Genomic DNA, 22,336 nt, shown 5'->3' with positions numbered 1-22,336 from the left:
ATAGGGCCCCTCAGTTCTAGAGCATCAACTTTGTGGGAGGCCCTGAGTAAATCTCCCCTTGAAACTAGAATTCTACTTTCCGACCTTGATTGCTTTGCAGAAGAGAATATGTCTGTAATAAATCTAATACTTTCATTTTCCCTCACCAAACCTTCAAAACAAACTATGTATTTATGTGGGAAACTGGAAAAGACATTTCACCTCAAGTGGAAACTTGAGTATGTTATACAAACACACTGAGAAGAATCACTCCTTACGTTTGTATAGAATGTTGGCCTTTGCAAGGCTCAGTGTACTGCTTTCTAACCTTTGCCTTCAAAGAGAACTCACTGTGGGTGGAACCACTCGGTCTGCATCAAGGAGAAAAGAGCTTATCCAGGGAGGTGGAGTGGATAGTCCAGTATTCTAGATTCTCCACTTATTCAACAAAATTACACACATAAACATCAATGGGATCCTGACTAGGACCAAAATGAGGCCCAGGAATGAAATGGATTTGCAATTTTGGATGCTTTATTACCTAAAGTCAGAAGAGAAGATATAAAAGCTGTTTTATTTACCAAGAAAGTGCACTAGGCCTATGGAAAGTTGGTCCTTTTTGCTAAGCTCTCAGATATTAGAGGCAGTTGGCTAGACGGCTGTGTTTTACATCCCAGCTTAACATTTTCGAGGCTGTTGAATAATGTAGATCCTTTTCAGTGGAGTGACCTTCTCCAGAGCAGGTCTGGGTTTTTGATGTGCCATGTGCATTATTGCTGGAAATTTATGGCTGAGCTAAAGGTGAGGAGGAAAGAAAAAAATGAGCATATTGGATCTTTTTGGTCATAAAGTATTAAAGTAGTAGAAAACAAAACAGCTGCTCAGAGGAATTTCACAGTTTTGTTTACTTCTTTGATAGTATCTCTTTTTTCCATACCACCTCTAGCTCTGTATCCATGGATATACTTGTTAACCTGGGTTTTCCCTCATTAGTGTATTTCTAATTTTTTTAAATTATAAAATATATTATATATAAGATAATTAAATAAATTATATATATATATATATATATATATATATATATATATATGTTTTGAAGTGACTTTTTTTTTTTTTTTTTGGTACGTGGGCCTCTCACTGTTGTGGCCGCTCCCATTGCAGAGCACAGGCTCCGGACGCGCAAGCTCAGGGCCATGGCTCACGGGCCCAGCTGCTCTGCGGCATGTGGGATCTTCCTGGACCGGGGCGTGAACCTGTGTCCCCTGCATCAGCAGGCAGACTCTCAACCACTGCACCACCAGGGAAGCCCTGAAGTGACATTTTTAAAGGTAGAAATATCTTCATCAGTCCTCCAATATTAGAAATTATTCTGGCACTACTATGCATATATGGAACACTATATGCTAAGAAGGCTATGGGGACATTGAAGAAGGTCCTGAGGTGGGGAGGAAGAACACCTCAGATGTCAGAAGATCAGAAATAAAGAACCTCTGAAAGAAGTTAGGAAGAGTTAGGGGTTTTTTAGGTTGAAGTATGTGAAATTGGCCATTTTATAAGGTTCAAATAAACAGTCAGGTAAAGAGAAGGCTGAGGAATGACTTATTAGCTTCAGGTAACAAAAGTTCTCACTAGTCATCTCTGCAGAAGACATCTATGAGGAAATGAGCTTAAATAGATTTAAATTAACACAGACTGAGACTTCGACAGTAAGAGGAATCTCATATGAAACCAAGAGACCTTATGGGATTTACATTAAAGACAGCTTAAGATGGAAAGGATGCCCAATGGTGCAAGTCTTTCAGGAATAGTTTTCCTAGGAGGAGAATTTGGACCCAGAGGCCTTTTGGTTCCATTCCAGTTCTTGGTTTTCAAGCCCACTGATTCAATATAAAGGTACCTAAGAACACCTTCCCTAGCCAGCAAGGAAGGGATGCCTCAGCTCACTAGGAATTTAACTTATCACTATTGAACTTAGATGCCCTTGCCTTGACACTCAAATAAAAGGGGAGATAAACTGTTCATGACCCCAAACATCACACTGTTTATGGTTTGTTTGGGCTCTTCTAAGCCAGGGAAAACATATGTGCCTTACAACTTCTCAAATGTCCCTGAGCTCTGAGCACACAGCATTCCCTTTCATGTGAAACTTGGCTCCAGAAAGTTCTTTCTTCTTGGTCTTAAAAAAAATTAAACATACTGGAAGAATATACACTGAAGTGTTAACAATGATTATCTCTGAGGGGTAGAATTATGGGCAATTCCTAGTCTTTTTCTTTACTTTGTTTCTCTAAAAGTTTTCTTTTACAGTGAGAAGGTAAAAGTTATGTAATAATTAAACCCAAGGACGGTCTATGCTGGCATTCTAGTAGAAAGGAAGAAACGCAATTGAGGTATTGGTTATAAGTATTACTTTACAATCTAATAAAAGAGCTGCTGATTTATTTTTTTGTCAGATCAGTTATCATTGGGCCACGTGACATACCTTTTATAGTGTGATAAGGGCAGAGTGTTTTGTTTTGCTTTTCTTTTTTTGGGCCTCTCACTGTTGTGGCCCTTCCCGTTGCGGAGCACAGGGTCCGGACGCACAGGCTCAGCGGCCATGGCTCACGGGCCCAGTCGCTCCGCGGCATGCGGGATCTTCCTGGACCAGGACACGAACCCGTGTGCCCTGCATCGGCAGGCGAACTCTCAACCACTGCGCCACCAGGGAAGCCCCTTGCTTTTCTTTTAACATTAGAACCAGAAGGAAACTTAAGAGGTCACTGACTCCAGTAGTTTTCTTCCAGACTAGGTGTCTTTAGCATCAAGTAAAACAGATGGATTATTTCAGGTTAGCTCTAAATCACATTCAAGAGATTACAGGTAGGAAGACCTACCTGGCAAGTTACTTAAAGTCAAATGTAAGGTAAAGGGGGGTGAGAAAGGAAATGAACAAATAATTCTGATATAACAGAAATCTGGGCAATTAGCCAAGGTGACAAGGTGAGAAAGAAGAGAGAAAACCACAATGTTGATTGTTGCTCTTAAGGTGTCAGAGTGATGATGGGTGGAGGTGGGAAAGGAAAGGGGAGAGGAGAACGGTGTGTGAGGACACACTTATTGCTTAATTTGGCACTAACTCATTATTTGATCATTTCCAGGGTTATCTCCACAATTCAGGGGCTACATTTTTCGATCATTTAAAAAATTGCGATAAAATACATATAACATAAAATTTACCATTTCAACAATTTTTAGATACACAGATTAGCAGCAATACATACACTTACATTGTTGTATAGCCATCACTACCATCCATCTCCAGAACTTTTTCATCATACCAAACTGAAACTCTGTACCCATTAAAGAATAATTCCTCATTACCTCTTCTGCCAGCCTTTAGTAACCACCATTCTACCTTCTCTCTCTATGAATTTGACTACTTCATGTATCTCATAAATGTGAAAGCATGTAATACTTGTCCTTTTGTGTCTGGCTGATTTCATTTAACATAATGTCTTCAAGATTTATCCATGTTGTAGTATGTGTCAGAATTTCCTTCCTTTTTAAGGTTGAATAATAGTCCATTGCATGTATATAGACCACATTTTGTTTATCCATTCATATGCTGATGGACACTTGGGTGGCTTCCATCTTTTAACTATTGTGAATAATGTTGCTATGAATACTGTTGCACAAATATCTCTTCAAATTTCTGCTTTTAATTCTTTTGGCTATATATTCAGAAGTAAAATTGTTAGATCACACAGTAATTCAATATTTAATTTTTTGAGAAACTGCCATATTGTTTTTTATAGTGGCTACACCATTTTACATTCTCACCAGGAATGCACAAGGGTTAGGGGCTACCTTTCAACTAAGGCATTTAACTGAGGTTGTAAAAGCTCTGCTCAACTGCGTCTCAAAAGAGGAATGCCACAGATCAGAATGAATGGGAGACTGCCCCTGGGGGCTGTTGGCCATCTGTGAACTGGTCTGGCAAAATTTAGGGGGAAGAAAATCAACAGGATTGAGAAAATAGTGGAAACAATTCCGGCAAGGATAACAGCCTTAAATAAACTGCCCATAATTATTAAATTACAAATGTACAAGTTGCGGAGGATAAGGGTTTTATAGGGATAGGTGAAGATACAACCAGAGAGTCAAGTTCTCTTTCTCAAATACCCCACCCCCTCAATCAGGAGCATCCTAATATAGAAAGACTTGGGGGTTGTGGGTGGAGAGTCTATAAAGGGTCTACCTTCAGATGATAGAACGGTAAATAATAGTCAATCATTAAATGCCCTGATTCTTTCCTGTAGATTTTAAACCAATGGAGATAGGAACATTTTATATTCAAGTCCAGACTAGAAATAAGTAGGAATGGCTTTCTAACCTACAACCTGTGCTTTAGTCTGACATCTTAACTTTGGTGACACTTTGGATTTTTCATCATTAATCTTTGTAAAATGATAGGGTTTGTAGAATAAAAGGTGTTTGTCTGACTCATTAGGGTAAAAGAATCTAGGTTAACCCCACAAGAGAAAGAAGGATATGTGTAAGGATTCTTCCTGCCTGTGGCTCCATCCCATAAGGGGCAAAATATTGAACTTGAAAAGCAGATCAATAGAAACTTCCACATTGAGAATTTACCTTCATCTTGGGTAGTTGTGACCTCAGAGCCTACATTTTTCGTTTCAGAGAAAAAGTCAAAGAAGTATGGTAAAAGTCTTTATGATTAGAGCTATGAAAGAAATTCTAGAAATTAAAAAGTCAGTGGCAGGTTTTGTTTTAGAGCCTGAAGTCAGGTGGTATTAGCAGACTGGCAGCTCTTCCATTCATCTTTGAAGGGTGTTAACTTCCAACTTGAATGTTGGCACTTAGATTTCCACACCCCATTAAGCAAAGTGCTTAAAACAAAACATTCAGCTTGAGTCAATGAAATTCAAGGATCATCCTACACAGAACAAGAGAAACCTTTTTAGATTTGCAGATGCCTTTGATAGTTTTCTTTCCCCCAGGATCCCATTTCACATACATCTCACTAACTTTGGGCCTGGTGACATAGCTGGCAGCTTGAAAAGTGGCCCCAATTTAACTAGGCTTCAACATTCCACCCCCGTCTGCACTATAACCCAACCTCTGTTACTAATGGTTTAACTGGATACTTTTATGTTGGGAGAAGCTTCACAACTATTGCCAAACTTAACTTCTGTAACTATCCAGAGAATGAATATATTTGACAGTGTCATTCTCTCTCATTCCTTGCCTTAAAATAATTAAGTAAAAGAGCAATCGTAGATCTCATGGGAGCTACGTGACTCTAAGGGGTAGATGGAACTTGGTCTAAGACCAGGTCTCCCAGATTTTTATCTTAGAGAGCTTTGGGGTTACACAACCCCTCTTCTGTAGGAATAAACACATGATGTGGCCTGTCAGTGGGCAACATGAATTCTCTCAGTATTTAGGGCTGGAAGAGGTGGGAAAGACTGACTAGAGAAGAAGGGAGTGTCCTACCTACCTAGAAAGGTAGTGGGGAGTGAAGTCTGTGTGGAGATGAGTGGGGGAAAGAGTGGGAGGGAAAATTTTAGGCTGCTTCCCACTTAGATTTATACAATTCCAACCTCTTGGGAATTGCTTTCCAATCTCCCAAATCTTAAACCCTAGGTTGGCTTTAAAGTAGCGTATCCAGACATGATTGGCACATGGATAGAAATTTCCTGCCATGATTGAATGGTTGCTGAGCTCCTATGAATAGGGCTATAACTCTCACTGTTTTGGACTCTTAAGTTCTTAAACTGGTATGAGAATTAACATGGGTTCTAGGAACTAGCCATAATTCTAGCTGAGGGCATGAAGGAATGTTAATAAATGCAGAGGCTATGACCCTCATTTCTGCTACTGTATTTCTTCTGGCCAGTTGTATATTGTTAGATCTTCATGACAATATATATTGTTGGGAAAATCATTGTAATGCAGATGAAAATTTATCATCAGATTTCTCTCTCTCTCTCTTTTTTAAAAAAATTAATTTATTTTATTTATTTTTGGCTGTGCTGGGTCTTCGTTGCTGTGCAAGGGGCTTTCTCTAGTTGTGGAGAGCAGGTGCTCCTCTTCCTTGTCGTGCGTGGGCTTCTCATTGCGGTGGCTTCTCTTGTTGTGGAGCACGGGCCCTAGAGCGCACAGGCTTCATTAGCTGTGGCACGCGGGCTCAGTAGTTGTGGCTAGTGTGCTCCAGAGCACAGGCTCAGTAGCTGTGGCGCATGGGCTTAGTTGCTCCGTGGCATGTGGGATCTTCCCGGGCCAGGGCTCGAACCCGTGTCCCCTGCATTGGCAGGTGGATTCTTAACCACTGAGCTACCAGGGAAACCCTAAATCTCTATATTTTATATGTCTTATTTTTTTATATTAGGCTGTATAGTTATGCATTTCTGTTTTTAAAATTAAATTTATTTATTTTCGGCTGCGTTGGGTCTTCGTTGCTGCTAGTTATGCATTTCTTTTCATTAAAAAATTAAGGTATAATTCATCTACAGTAAGATAGGTACCCTCTTTAGTGTTTAGTTCTATGGGTTTTCACAAGTGCATACCATCTGTGACCACCACCTCAGTCAAGATATAGAACCGTTCCTTCACCCCCCAAAATACCCTCCTGTCACTTTGTGGTCAACCCCTCCTCCCACTCTCTGGCAACCACTGATCTCACCAGATCTATTTCTTAAAAGGCATTGGTCTTTCCACCCCAGGTTGACCTTTTTTATTATGAAATACTATTATGCTTCAGTTTGAATTATGGATTCAGGGAAGATTTTTCTTAGCTGTAAGGGACCATGTGGATCCCACTAACTTCCATATTCAAGGCAGTGACTTATGGTAGTCTTGGGACTTGATTTTATTGCTGGTCTCTTATCCTTTGCCTGGATTCCAAGTGATGCCCTGTAGGACATCTCCCTGGGGATAGAAGCTAACACTTACTGCGGGCTAACTGTGTCTGGTTCTGTGCTGGGTCCTTTGCACATGTTCTATACATTCATTTTATTCTCACAACATCTTTGTGAAGTGGGTACTATAAACCACATTCTCATTTACAGGTGAGGAAACAGAAGCACAGAGAAGTGAAGAAACCTGCCCAGATACACACAGCTAGCAAGTGACAGAGTCGGCATAGGACCCAGGCACCTGATATCTGACGCCAGAATGCCAGAACCTGTTCTAACCAGTAATCTATGCAGTCTTAGCCACAGACCTACGCCAGTAGACATGGAGCTAAGTGTTAAACGGCTTTAAAAAAAAAAAAAAGATATAATTGCTGTTAAAAATATTTGTAACAGCACACCAACTCAATATTTTCTTATGATTTCTAAATACAACTTATTGTTGTTGTTATTTGATTCTTCTGTTTATCTTTGAAATTCAGAAGTGATATTTTTAACTGAAAGGGAAAGAACCCTTTATGTCATAGATGTATGCACATGTGTCTATAAAAAACAATAAAGGGTCTGGCATCATACCTAAAGTACAGCATAATCAACCTTTACTGACCACTCTCTTTAAACATTTTATTTTGGGTTCACATATATTCTAGAGGAATATATCTATTTCACTTAGCTCTACTTACTGTGGACATTCTATTGCCCCTGAGGAAGAAGCGTTTAGTGGGCAGGGGCCGGAGAATGTGCATGGCAGGTCATCATCCATCCCTGCCCTTCTTCTAAAGTCAGGAAGGCAAAGAGTCACTTATGACCGCCCCCCTTCCGATCTATCTGATGGGAGAACCAAGCCCCCCTACGTGAGAAGGCTCTGTAGCTTTCGTCTATCATTAAGATCTTGCCTGATACTACTTGCCTCATGGGCTTCAGACACATCTTTTCTTTTCATTGCCATGAAACAGATGTTACTAATTAGAGCAGAGAGTGCAGGCAGGTTGCTCTGTGTCTGGCACTGTTCTAAGAACTTCCTGTGTGTGAACCTCACTGATTCCACTCAACAGCCATCTGAAGTATATATATCCTCTTGCTTATCTTCATTTTACAAATGACGAATCAGAGGCACGGGATCAGTAACTTGCTCTAGACCTTAGAGGTAGCAAATGGAGAAGCCAGTGCCAAATGCGTCTCAGAAGGCTAGCCGCTCAGTTTCTACTCTAATCTTTTTCAGACCCCTGATTTTGGTAATAACAACAAGTCTTCCCTCTGCAAAGGACACCCACCCAGTCCTGTCTCTTCAATAAATATGGGGGCAGCAGAAAGAGTGGTCCTTCAATGCCTGAGTTCAATGCACCCGCCCCCTAGAAGTAGAATAAGGACCCTCACTCAGCTCACTCACAACATTCAAAAACAAACGATTGAATCCAAAATTAAACCACTGTCTACGTGGGAAGAATTTTCTGAGTTTCCTGAGCTACTCAGAAAGAATTCAAGATACGGAAATAAAAATAGCAATGGTCAACCACCTTCATAAATAGACTTTACTAGATAAAGCCAGCCAGTGCCCAGGCTTCCTCCAGCCCCCAAATGGGCAAACCTCCACCACCCACCCTGGCCTCAAATCAAACATTTCCTGTTGGTAGTGCAGTGGTGGGGAGGAAGTTCAAAAAGGGCTGAATTCCCAATACACAGGCTGCCTTTTTTTATAACAACAGGCCAACGTTTCCAATAAATATTTGGGATGGCAACGTCAAGTTCTGCCAATTTGGCATCATGATTCTTGCTTAATTTACTATCTTATTTTTGAAATGATTTATTAAACAGACACTAGGAATTTGGGAGCATCAGCTTTTCTCATCAAAACCACTTCGTGTTCCTTGAACTGAGAGCAGATTCTTTCACAAGGACATCAAACCTCTGAGCTGGAAAACACCCCAGTGGTCATCAGCTCATTCACCCATGCAGCCTGATCGGCTGTGTGGCTGGGTGAATACTGGCTGGGAGCATCACGTGATGCACCTCACCCATGACTCACCTTCTCCAGCGTATGGTTCAGGGCATCCATCGTCTGTATTTTGGCAGCATTTGCAATGGCACTGTGAAGATGAAAAGAAACTTCATATAGAAATGGAAACTTTCCCACTAAAGAGGCTAAACCATTTTTATAGAGGGTTTTCTACTTGGCCTTTAAGCTTTCATTCTGCTTGGCTACTCCTGGAAGACAAAAAAATAAAAATAAAAAAAGTCCTACTCTGTATGCCCATGTACTACAACAAGCTTTGCAGGCCAACTTATCATAATTAATATTTTTAAGCTTTTCATCAAAGTACAGCATACATGCAGAAAGGTGCACATATTATCAACGTATAGGCTGGTGAACATTCACAAACTTGTAACACTAGTCAAACCCGTTGCCCCTAAGAATAATCACTACCCTGACTTACAGCCCCATATATTAGTTTTGACTTTATTTGTGTATCATAAAATGTACCATACAGCAGGTACTTTTTTGTGTCTGGCTTCTTTTCTCGGGCCAAGTTATTTGCTAGGAGAGTTTCAATCAGGACTGAGCTTACAGTGCAATTTCTTGAAGGTAACTCTGCACTTGGCATACTTTTTTCTGGATGGTTTGTGTTGGTTAGTAGAAGGTATTGGGTTATGGACACAGATGTGATGCTTAGAAATTTATTTTCTACACTATATTTTTCAAAAGCTATTCTCCTAGGAGATATAAGGAGGTGTTTGTCCACGAAAAGGAGGAAATCCCGTCCATGCAAACACTCACAAAGCAGATATAAAGAGCAGAGGTGACTCATGGGGGAGCTAGGGAAGCTTCAGGGCCTCCTTACTGCACAGTCTCCTTTCGAGGCCCTGGGAGGGGCCCTAGCCATTTCATATTTGTAATTTTGTATTATTTTTCCTTAAAATGGTCCTCCAATTCTATAAGATTCAGCTTCCACATACCTATATCTATCCCTGGTAAACAGGACAAGAGAGCTATTTTTCTGCTGTTTTAAGTTCTGTAGTGGTCCAATTCCCATCTTTTAATGACTATTAGAAAACAATTGAATTTTTTTTTTTTTTTTTTGGCGGTACGCGGGCCTCTCACTGTTGTGGCCTCTCCCGTTGCGGAGCACAGGCTCCGGACGCGCAGGCTCAGCGGCCATGGCTCACGGGCCCAGCCGCTCCGCGGCATGTGGGATCTTCCCAGACCGGGGCACGAACCCGTGTCCCCTGCATCGGCAGGCGGACTCTCAAACACTGTGCCACCAGGGAAGCCCTGAATTTTTTTAAGAGGGTTCCAATCAGCACTTTATGACTCTCTAGGCAGCTCCTCTTCCTGCAGTGTTCACCTGATGTTAGAATTAACAGTAAGTCCCTTTTGCTGAGGTGCAAAGAAACAGATGACTTGTCCACGGCTGCCAACTAGAAGGTCATTTCCAAGCTATGACTCTAGCTCCTGAGTCCCTGGCCCAGGCATGTTTACCGGTGCCACACTAAATAGGGCTTACACTTGAGTCAGGTTTTTTTTTTTTTTTTTTTTTTTTTTTGTTACGCGGGCCTCTCACTGTTGTGGCCTCTCCCCTTGCGGAGCACAGGCTCCGGACGCACAGGCTCAGCGGCCATGGCTCACGGGCCCAGCCGCTCCGCTGCATGTGGGATCTTCCCGGACCGGGGCACGAACTCGTGTCCCCTGCATCGGCAGGCGGACTCTCAACCACTGCACCACCAGGGAAGCCCTTGAGTCAGGTTTTAGTAGCAGGATAGGTTTTCGAAGTTAACCAGCTGGCAATTCAATGACAGTGTGACATCATTTACAGAGTGCTTTCTCTGTTCTAGGAACTGTCCTAGATGCTGGGTCAGGAGATAAATGTGACTCCCACGCTTGAGGACTTATAGCTTTGCTTTAATTATGCGATAGGTATTTTCTGATTCAGAAGAAACAAAAGCTTAATGCCAAGGGGCAAATTTAAAAAAATTGAGGTATAGCTGACATATAATAGTACATTAGTTTCAGGTGTAAAACATAATGATTTGATATTTGTATATACTGCAAAATGAGCACCACAATAAGTCTAGCTAACATCCCTCACCATACATAGTTAAATGTTTTTTCTTATAATGAGAAGTTCTAAGGTGTACTCTCTTAGTAACTTACAAATATACAATACAGTATCATTAACTATAGTCATCATGCTATAATTTCATCCCCAGGGCTTAATTATTTTATAACTCTAAGTTTGTGCCTCTTGATCTCTTTCATCCATTTTCTACCCCAGACACCAATCCCCTCTTCCCCCAGCTTTGGCAACCACTAATCCGCTCTCTGCACCTATGAGCTCGATTTTTTGCTGTTGCTGTCCTGTTTATTTTTATTCTTAGATTCTACATACAAAAGAGATCATACGGCACTGTCTTTCTCTGACTTATTTCACTTAGTATAATGCCCTCAGTGTCCATCCACATTGTTACAAGTGGCAGGATTTCCTTCTTTTTTATGGCTGAACAGTATTCCTCTGTGTGTATGTATGTGTGTGTATGTGTATGTGTGTGTGTGTATCACATTTTTTTATCCATTCATCCATCGATGGACACCTGGGTTGCTTCCATGTTTTGGCTACTGTAATAATGCTGCAATAAATGTGGAGGTGCATGTATCTTTTCAAGTTAGGGTTTCATTTTCTTCAGACAAATACTCAGAATTGGAATTGCTGGATCACAAGGTAGTTGTAGTTGTAATGTTTTGAGGAAACTCCATACTGCTTTCCACAGTGGCTGCACCAATGTGTATTACAAGCTATCAGTGCACAGAGGTTCCCTTTTTCCCATGTCCTTGACACAGCTTGGTATTTCTTGACTTTTTCTTAATAGCCATTCTGACAGATGTAAGGTGATATTACATTGTAGTTTTGATTTGCATTTCCCTGATGATTAATAATGTTGAGCACCTTTTCATGTACCTGTTGGCTATCTGTATATCTTCTTTGGAAAAATGTCTATTCAAATCTTCTGCCCAGTTTTAAACTGGCTTGTTTGCTTTCCTGATACTGAATTGTATGAGTTCTTTATATATTTTAGATAGAGTATTTCATTTTTAAAATTTTTAATTCTTATATTTTTATTTTATTATTTTTTATTATTATTACTTATTTTATTTTTGGCTGCGTTGGGTCTTCATTGGGTCTTTTTTGCTGCACGAGGGCTTTTCTCTAGTTGCGGCGAGCTGGGGCTACTCTTCATTGTGGTGCACGGGCTTCTCATTGCAGTGGCTTCTCTTGTTGCGGAGCACGTACTCTAGGCACGTGGGCTTCAGTAATTGTGGCGCACAGGCTTCAGTAGTTGTGGCTTGTGGGTTCTAGGCACAAGGGCTTCAGTAGTTGTGGCTCGGGGGCTCTAGAGTGCAGGCTCGGTAGTTGTGGCGCACGGGCTTAGTTGCTCCGCGGCATGTGGGATCTTTCCGGACAAGGGCTCGAACCCATGTCCCCTGCATTGCCAGGAGGATTCTTAACCACTGTGCCACCAGGGAAGCCCAGAGTATTTCATTTTAAAGTAGAAAAATCCTCAAAAAATTTCCTTCCCAGAAATTGAGAAGAAAACTTTTAAAGTGATCTAAAAAGTAATTTTACACAGAAAGAAAAAACCCACAAAAAACCCCGAGAAATTCCATAGCCTATTTCCCTCTACACTTTCTTTCTGAGACTGTTACCATTTTAACTCTTAAGGATGTATCTGAGCATCCTCTAATTCACTCCTTTTGAATCACTCATGAGCTCACCTATGGAAACCATCCTGAAATAGGCTCTGAAGCACCTCTACTTGGAGGAGCTAGTTTCACATGTTCACTTCTTTTTGAAGGCACTATTTTTCTTACCCAAGGCGTAGAGGGGCTGGGCCATTTGTACATGAGATCCAGCCCACGGCTCTCTGCTTAGCTCTGAGAAAGGTGCAGTGTGTCAAGGTTACTGCGGAAGGATCAGGGAGAAAACGACCTCTGTATCCAAATTCCTTCCAGATGTGCCAAATACAGTGGCCATTATTTTCTAAACAATTGAGTGAGGAATTTAAAATAAAAGCCCATTTATTTTAAATTCAGATTTGCTTCAGCAGAAAGCATATTACAAACACAGGGCCAGCTTAGGGACAGTACTTTAAAGGCTAAGGTGAAAATAAGATACAGGGATGTGAGTCCTGTTTGGATGCATTCAGGACCTTGCTTTTTAAGCAGGAGGCAGTTGCGCTGGCTGCAGGGAAGAGGAGGACGGGCGGAGAGAGTCCTCCAGAGGGTAGCTAGCCCCCTCTCCCATGCTGACCCCCACCCCTACCCACCCCACCATGCCAGCTGCCTCTGACTCTGGTTAGAAAGTGCCTAGGGAGCCTTGGTTTGTCCTAAGATCCAGCAAAGCCTCTGACTTCTGGCAGTAGAGTCACTTAAAAATCCAGATGAAGAAGGAAAAGAAATTAAGCAGTCCCCTACCTTGTTTTCTCTAATCCCGTTTTCTTGGTGTGTCTCTCCAAGAGGCCAATTTCTTGTTTTTTGGAAATTCGCTTTCCTCCAGCTTTCACTATAAACAAATAAGCATCAACAAGGGAGTCATATTTAGGGCAGCAAGAGAAAGTTTGCTTTGTTATTCAAGGTATGACTTTATTGTAGATTTGAAGAATTTCAGAACTTTTTGAAGAGCTAAACTTTAATCTAAAACAACATAATCAAAAGGTACCCTGAACTAGCATAACAGAAGAAAAAAGTATTTTGGGCAAACAAGGTGGGACGGAGAGAAGGGCTAAGGTTTTTGCTTGTCTGTGTTCGGAGAGGGGGACCTGAGGCTAAAAAAGGCAGAGGTGTTTACACCTTTGATTTGGGGAGGAGATACCAATTTGTTCCCTTAGGCATTTTACTGAAAAACATTTTTTCTTATTATCAAGCCAATTATATTCTTCATGACAGCAACTGACAATTACAATGTGACCCTTCTGTTTTCCCACAAGATTAAAGTGCAAGGCTCAACTGACAATTACAATGTGACCCTTCTGTTTTCCCACAAGATTAAAGTGCAAGGCTTGCAAAAATTTTTTTCAACCAAAGCTTTCAAAAGCTAGATTGGAGAATGAGCCAAAAGTCAGGGCACATGGTGATAACAGGCATTTAATTCAAGAGAGATGCTTCTGATCCCACCAGATGCCCACCTTCCATCCCAGACCCCAAACCTCCGATGTGGGAGGAGCTCAGATGTTCTAATGAGTAATTAAACTGCATTAATAATCCTGCCATTCAAGAGATCAATTAGTGTTAATTAGGCTACAGATGACCTAACAGCAATTCAAGTGTTGAACAATGTCAGATGAAATCAACTTTTGAAAAGGAGCAGCCCATTTCAGATTGCAAGTCAAAGCAAATACTTTTTTCTGTTCCCAGGAAATGTGCACATCTGAAATCTGACAAGCTCAAATGAGAAAAAGCCAAGTGGACATTGATTTGTTTGAACCTGTTAATTCTTTTTATGGAAATGTCAGAGTGGCAATTTTCTAAAACTGGCTCCAATAAAGTGAAAAATAGGAAAACCTATTTCTCAATGCCCTCGTGAATTGACTTCATCATTTTTCTTTTAAAATTATTATTTAATTAAATTTTTGGATTATATAATAGTACATGCATAAGGCACACAATTCAAAAATCATGGAAAGGTCTGCAGTCTCCCTTGTACCATTATTTTTAGGCCTCCAGTTCATCTCTCTAGATACTGCTAACATTAACAAGTCCCTATGTATTCATCGATAGACATTCTATACACATACCTATATATATTTTTAAATGGCAGCATACATTGTTCTACATCTTGTTTATACTTTTCATTCAGTCATGTACTTTGGAGTAAGTTCCCTATCGATATATATATAGAGAGAATGTCTTTCTTTTTAACATCTGCTTTAAAATTTCTTTATATGAACATTGTGTGTTTACTTAACCAATTTCCAACCGCTGGACATCTTAGATGTTTCTAATCCATTGCTATCACAAACAATGCTGCAATGAATATCCTTTGCATGTACATAATTTTGCACAAGTGCAAGTATATCCATGGGATAAATTCCTAGAAGTGATCTTGTTAATTCTTAAGAATATGTGCATTTGAAATTTTGCTAAATCTTGCCAAGTCACCCTTCACAGAGGTTGCACCAGTTTACAATCTCACCAGCTACAATGACAGTGATTGTTTCCCTATATCTCAAGCAACAGTGAGAACTAGAAAATGTTTGGCTTTATCAACCAATAAGAAAAAGAAAGGTAATTTGCCTTTCTTATATTTTATTAAAAGTTGAGCTTATTTCTGTGTTTCAGAAGCCAGTTGTATTTTCTTTTATAAACTGTTCATATTTTTGGTCCATTTGTGTTGTTGGACTTCTGTTCCATTAATCTCTCTGTTTGTATGCCATTACAACTTTATTTTAATGATTGTAGCTTTATAACATATTAAAAAAAATTTTTTTTGGCAGCACCATGCATCATGTGGGATCTTAGTTCCCTGACCAGGGGTCGAACCCATGCCCCCTGCAGTGGAAGTGCGGAGTCTTAACCACTGACCACCAGGGAAGTCCCTAACATATTTTAATTTTGACAGTCCTTCTTTGCTACATTTTCTTTGCAGAATTTTATTAGCTATTCTTATTTATTTTTCCATATGAACTTTTGAATCAGTTTGTCAATTCCCTCCAAAAAATCCTGCTGGTAGTTTTTTAATGGTCTTGCTTTAGATTTATAGATTTTTTTTTAAAGGGAAAATTCGTATCTTTATATTCCTGGTTGCTCTCTATTCAAGAACATGGTATGCTTTTCCATTTTCTACATTTTCTTTTGGGTCCCTCAGTAACTTGTTCACATAAATCTTACACATTTATTGTTAGGTTTATTCCCTAAGTATTTTCTCTTTGTTGCTGCTGTTGCAGTTGTAGAGAGGGTCTATTCTTCCATTATAGCTTTCACAGATTGTTGTTCTTATACTAATATCATTGATTTTATACCCAGATCTTATTGAATTCTCTTATTATTTATAATATTTTTGTTGACTCCCTTAGGTTTTCCAGGTAAAAACAATTTATATAATCTGCGAATAATTATAATATTACTTTCTCTAGAATAATATTAAATAGTGGTGATGATGGACATCTTTGTCATCCTAATTTTTAATGGATTGTTTTTAATGTTTTCCCATTAAGTATGATGTATACTTAGTTGGATATATACACACACATATTTACAATATATATATAATGTATATTCAAATATATTTCTTTCATCATATTAAGGAAATATCTTTCTATTACTGTTTCATTGGGCTTAAAAAATTACAAACACATGTTGAATTTTATCCAATGCCTTTTTATCGTCATGTATATAATATGGTTTTTCACCTTAATGAGGTTAATTATATTAATAGACAAAAATTTTGTAAATATATATTAATGAATATTTTACTATCAAACCATTCTTGTGTTCGTGGAATAAACTCCACTTGGTCATTTTGAATCACCAAGTTTTTTTTTATTGATTATAAAGCCGTCTCACTAGAATTCTGTAATATTAGATACAGTCCAGGAAAAAAATCCTATTTTCATACATGGTCTGCTTTAAATTCACACACACACACACACACACACACACACACACGAAAAAAGGCATACAAAATAATCAGCAACAGAAATGAAATAATGTGGAAACACCTTCTGAATAGCCCTGGAATACAGAGATGAAATAAACCAAGGGGTGGCTTTTTCTGGAAGACTGCTTGAGAAGGGTGTGCCGCTGTATGAGGAGTGGTGTGGTTCATAGCCTCTTCTACCAAGAGGAATCAAATCACAATAGCTCTAGACCTAGAGCTTGAGCCTTCATTATCTCTCCCAGCAGTATCTTTCATCCTCCTTATGACAAATGCTTTTAAAACATGGAGTGCTGTAATTACTTTCTTAGTAGTGTTCCTGTTGTTTTCTCTGATGCTTTTGTTTTTGCACGTTTTCTTCCACTGGTTATTATAGCCAACTATAGAAGCACACTTGTTATAGTTAAAATAAGCAATAGTTAAAAGTGAGAAGACCTTTGAAATGTTGAGCTCTGTGCCACTCATTTGAAAGAGCACAGACAATTTAGAGGATGTCCAGATGAGAGCAACCAGAGTGGAGAAGGAGCCGTGTCAGACAAGGAACTGGGCAAACTGGAAAGATCGCTTCTGAGGAAGCAAAGACTCAAGGGAAGCTTATGGTGCCATCTTCAAGGAGTCTAGGGGCTGTCTTGTGGAGGAGGAATGATTTACTGGTAAGGAAATGTTATCTAGGGTCAGACAGCTCTGACCTCCTGTGCTCTGTGACCTTGGGCAAGTAAACTCCTCTGAGACTCAGTTTCTGCATCCTTCAAAAGGGAATAATACTGATTGTTCAGGTTGTCCTAGGGAATAGAGGTGACATAAGCAGCTGGCACATGGTAGGCACTTAATAATTAGTAGTTATTATATATATTTATGTTTTTCCAGAGGAGAGCATGGAAAGCAAAGAATGAAAGTTCCAGAAAGGCAGAGTCTGGCTACCTATAACTGTGTTAATCAAAGTGAAGAAGATTGCGTAGTACAATAGTATATCTCTGGTCCCTTAATGTGTTAAAGTAAAGAAAAGAAGTGTATCTGCCATGAATACTTTAGAAGGATTTTGGGGAATTTGGTAGAAGTTGAACTAGATGATTTTTATTGTAAGGTCTTTACTGTGATTCTAACTCTTCCCATCTACCTACAAAAGAAAATCTATCATGTCCCTCCCTTTTGAAAGAATATAGTGTACTCAGAGAAACAAATCCCAAAAGAAATGTAAAGAGAATGTAAAGGACTTCCCTGGTGGCCCAGTGGTTAAGACTCTGCCTGCCAATGCAGGGGACATGGGCTCGAGCCCTGGTCCGGGAAGATCCACATGCTTCAGACCAACTAAGCCCGTGCACCACAACTACTGAGCCTGTACTCTAGAGCCTGCGAGCCACAACTGTGGAGCCCGCATGCCACAACTACTGAAGCCCGTGTGCCTAGAACCCATGCTCTGCAACGAGAAGCCACTGCAATAAGAAGCCCACACACCACAAAGAAGAGTAGCCCCCGCTTGCCGCAACTAGAGAAAGCCCGCATGCAGCAACGAAGACCCAACACAGCCAAAAATAAATAAATAAATATATTTAAAAAAATTTGTAATCACTTACATAATTCCATGTTTAGGTCCTTTCAATACACAAAATGAACTAGAGATTTAAAAATGTAAGAGAGAGATGTTTTGGATAGTTTCGTTAGAAAATCTACATTGATGTGGAGAAAATGAAACTTTGCTTTCCTATCTCTGAGTAAGAGTTATAATTTTGTGGCCGCTTTTGTAGTTTATAACTTTTCGAAAGTTGACCCTTGAGTTTAGAATGCTATATACTAATTTTCCAGTTCAGATTTTCCAGGCATTTTGCACAGTGTTGGTAGAGGGTAGTCAAGATAAAGAAAGATAAGCCTGCAAGAAAAATTGAGCTTCTTTCCTTCATTAATCAGTGGAGAATGTGTGTGAAAAAGCTGACCACCACAATGGTTTGGGCAAACTCTGCCTTGTGACTTAGAACGTTCATTTGAAGATTTTAACTAAAAGGTTAGATGTTTGCAAAACGCTTACTTTGCATTCACCGTTGAGTTTTTGGCATATTCTAAACTGTCAGTCAAGACAAAAGACTCTCATCAGGAAAAGCAAGGAGAGAGGGCTTCAGAGGGAGAGGGCTTGACCGGGGCCCACTTTACCGTCACGTCTCTGCCCCTTCTCGCCAGCTATGTGGCATTGGGCACGTCCCCCAACCTTGCTGACTTTCAGTTTGCTCCTCTGTGAAACAAGGATGAGGGTACATCATCAGTCTGCAGTACTGGTGCTGTGTCTAGAAGGCTCTGTGCAGTGCCAGTCACACAGGATTGAGTGAATAGCAGCTGTTCTTGTCATCAACCCCCTGTCCCTGTGACCTGTGGGGTAGTGGGTCTCGCAACCTCTCTGTTGAACCTCACAGATCAACTCCCAGAAGTTGACATAAGCAGACTGGAGTTGAGAGAATTAAGCCTCTGGTGTTTGCTTTTTAAAAAAACCATACTAGCCCTTCTGCAGCTATGGTTTCCTCCCCATTTTCTGCAGTAGTTTCACCCTTGGGGATACACTCCCCAAACTTCCGTCTCTCTTTAATGAGCCGGAAAATGGATTCTCTCTAGGGGTTCTCAGTCGTGACCCCTTTGATGGCTCTGACTCATTTGCCTTAAAACAAATTAAAGTGCAAGGAATATACAAAAACTCATGAACTGCTGCTTTTTCTGGTTCATCACATATGTACTTGGTTTCCTTGGATTACCTTCTACTCACACATTTTTGGCTGTTCAGGTAATGGAGTTCTTAAAAACTGACAACGAGGCAAATCAAAGCAGCAGAAAATCCTTAGCAGAAAAGTTAAGCTTCCTAGAGACCAGGCCGCCTCATGTTTAATGTAGTCTTGTTTTACAGCATAAATTTATAACCAGGATTCACAGAGGTACAATATATTATATTAATATACATAAAAGAGAAACCACTAAGCACCCACTGTGTAGGTGGGAAAGTTACAGCTGGCTGACTTTGGAGCGGTTTCATTTTTAACCATGATGGAGCAGGCACATGCATCCTTCCCACTGCAATTTTCTTCTGCTCTGATGACTGCAGCAGTGCCAAATGCAGCCTGCAAACATCAGGAGGTCTTGTAATTGAGGAGAATCATTTCTTTTAATGGCTATGTGTTTTACTAGGCCTGCATTTTACAGGGATTAACATTCATGTGCTGGGTACCTTACATAGGTTATCTATCTCCTTTAATAGTCACAGCAACCTTACAATATCAATGTTATTTATTACCGCCTGCTTTAGAGATGAGAAAACTGAGGCTCAGAGACGTGGAAGGGAAGCAGGGTTTAAATCCAGGACTGTCTGATTCCAAAGGCCATGTCAGACCTTTCACAGACCTTTCATCATGTCTGTGTCCTACTTTCAGGGATCTGTCTATTGCCTATAAAAATCAGGTGAAATTTAATGGAATTCTGGCAATGAATTATTTTTGTTCTATAAATAAAATTTTGTACAGTAGCTATCTGGTTCAGACTTAAAATGTATAGCGAGACAAGCTGAAGGATGAGGCTTCTTTGCTCCCTTGTTCTCAGTGGGGAGGCAAAAGTCTTCCTTCATCTCCATTCTAATTATCCCAAACCTCTTATCTGTAGTGTCACAGTTCATAATAATTAATTGTCATGCCAGAGGCACTGTGACATGCTTGATGGCGTCATGGTGTGCTATGTACACAGAGTAATTAGCAATCATTAGTGGCGGAGACAGAAAGTTCCTGGTGGTTTCATTCAAACTTTCACTTGGTTAAGTTTATCCCTGTGATCTTTGTGTATAAACGTCATTTAGCAAATCAAGTGTTAGCTGAACTGTTTTATGAAGGATTGGGGTGGAAGTGGCGGGAAGAGAATGGCGTTTTCTTTTGTCCTTGTGTAGAAACTTCTAATAATTTGCATCGATAGTTCTTGGTCATTAATTAGCATCATTAATTTTAAATATAGATAATGTTAAATATTCCTAAATCCAATTACAAACATAAAAAGTCAGGAGTCTGCCACAGGAGACCAGGACAGGGTGCTGAGAAGTGGAAACTCAGAATTAGTAGTAAAAATTCAGACTTTGGCTGGGCTGCTCACCAGAAGGGCACTGAACCTTGTGTCAGTTTTTGATGCTTTGTGAAGTTTATACCTGCCATCATCCTCTGCAGCAAAGATGATTGAAATAACCTTGGCTTAGAGGAGCCAAAGAATGATACCAGCAAATAAATTTTGTTAATGGAGAAAGGCAAGAAGAAAGAGGTCAAGTTGTTGAGATATTTCTTAAGGAAAAAAGAAGAAAGGGAGTTAAAAGAACATCAAATCAGCTACAAATAGGCCTGCATGCCTCAGCCAATCTATATGAACATATGGTTAAGTACAATAAAACTAATTTCCATATTCCAGGGAGTTGATATAAATAGCATACCTTTTTTACAAAAAGAAAAGAACTGTGGATGCTTTGCAAAATGCCTCGATAGCTACCTTTTCCAGTCAGCCCCTCCTATGCTAGCGTCCTTATTAAAAAGTGCTCCTCAGCTTGGTGACAGACAAAAGACATTACTGATCACACTGCCCGACCCCAAAGCCTGAGAAGGGAGAGAAAAATTGGTTTGCTCTCTTCTGTGTGGAAGCTGGATTGGCTGGGTATGAAGTCGGATGATGTACAGGCATCTTTGGGAGACTGAGTCCGAAAGCTGGGACCTCTAGGGAGGAATGTTTCCATGGCAGTAAATTACCTTCCAGGTGTGAATGGGTCGCTGCTAACCTGCAGCCAGGGAGGGAAGGTCCAAGCTCACCACCTGCTGCTTTCCACCAGCGTCCAATCCCTTATACTCCCACATAGAATTAGGTTTTAATTCAACCGGGCCTGACAAATCCCCAGGTGATTTTTACACAGAAGCCTAAAAGGATCAAAGACAGGAGGAACTCAGGTTAGAGGAAGTTAAAGGAACAAGGGGAGGTTGAGAGCCTCTGCTCTGTTGGGGCACCTCTGTGGAAGGCGCTGCGTGGAAGGAGGGGCCGCAGCAGCCGAGGGGTCTTGCTGTCCGCAGGACAGAGGGCAGGTGGGCAGCCTACCTGCAGGAGGATGCCCCCCTTTCAATGCAGAGAGCCGGACTTGCACTTCACTTGCCATAGCGCGTGCCAGTGCCAGGGCCAGAGCCAGTGCCGGTGCTCTGCAGGCTGAGTGCGGCTGCCCCACTGCACCCTGGCTTTATATGGGCTGGGGGCGGGGTCCCTTAAGGGCTTTGCTGAGCAGCAACAGGGCTTGTCATCTAGCTTTTCTGAGAATCTACATTTTGGGGGCAAGTTTTCTCTTAGAAGAAAATTTTCTTCTTATTCCCTTCATCTGAGAAGTCAAGGTAGACAGCTAAGGGGACTCTTTCTTTCACAGGAGGAAGGGGAAAGGATCAAGCTCAGTGGAATTCTTTTTCTCTTCAACTATTTATCCATTGAGTTTGTATGGTGCATCTACAATGTGACAGGTTATGTCATATACTCGCATGACAAGGAGGGCAAGACAAGATCTTTGCTTCAAGACATCAGTTGTTCTTCTGAGGAGGCAATTATAAAACAAAGTGTGATGCCTTTGTCTCAGTCTTTGCAATTTTAAGCATCTATACTAAGAAAGTAAAATTGGGGATGTGCACAGAGATTTCTGCAAGGGATGGTAATCATATTTCTCTCTCTCTCTTATTTTCTTTTTAGTATTGATTGGAATCCACATAAACACCCCCAAATAGAGAGGGATAGTTAAATAAATTAAGATATAGCCATGAGAGTACGATGTAC

The 22,336-nt window shown here is 40.5% G+C and overlaps 1 protein-coding gene across 1 annotated transcript; it reads right to left on the bottom strand.

Annotated features, from left to right (window-relative positions):
* Positions 1 to 657: 657 nt before the first annotated feature.
* Positions 658 to 21,680, bottom strand: DAPL1 (death associated protein like 1; the record flags this gene model as incomplete). The annotated part of the gene is made up of 4 exons (XM_079710293.1): positions 658 to 774; positions 8,920 to 8,980; positions 13,360 to 13,447; positions 21,623 to 21,680. 4 exons carry the CDS (start codon positions 21,678 to 21,680, stop codon positions 658 to 660), a joined length of 324 nt encoding a protein of 107 aa, XP_079566419.1.
* Positions 21,681 to 22,336: the final 656 nt, after the last annotated feature.

The sequence above is a fragment of the Hyperoodon ampullatus genome, assembly GCF_949752795.1.
Source record: "Hyperoodon ampullatus genome assembly, chromosome: 8".
In the NCBI taxonomy this organism is placed as follows: Eukaryota; Metazoa; Chordata; class Mammalia; order Artiodactyla; family Ziphiidae; genus Hyperoodon; species Hyperoodon ampullatus.
The sequence above is the reverse complement of the archived record's forward strand: the minus strand, read 5'-3'. Positions and strand labels throughout refer to the sequence as shown.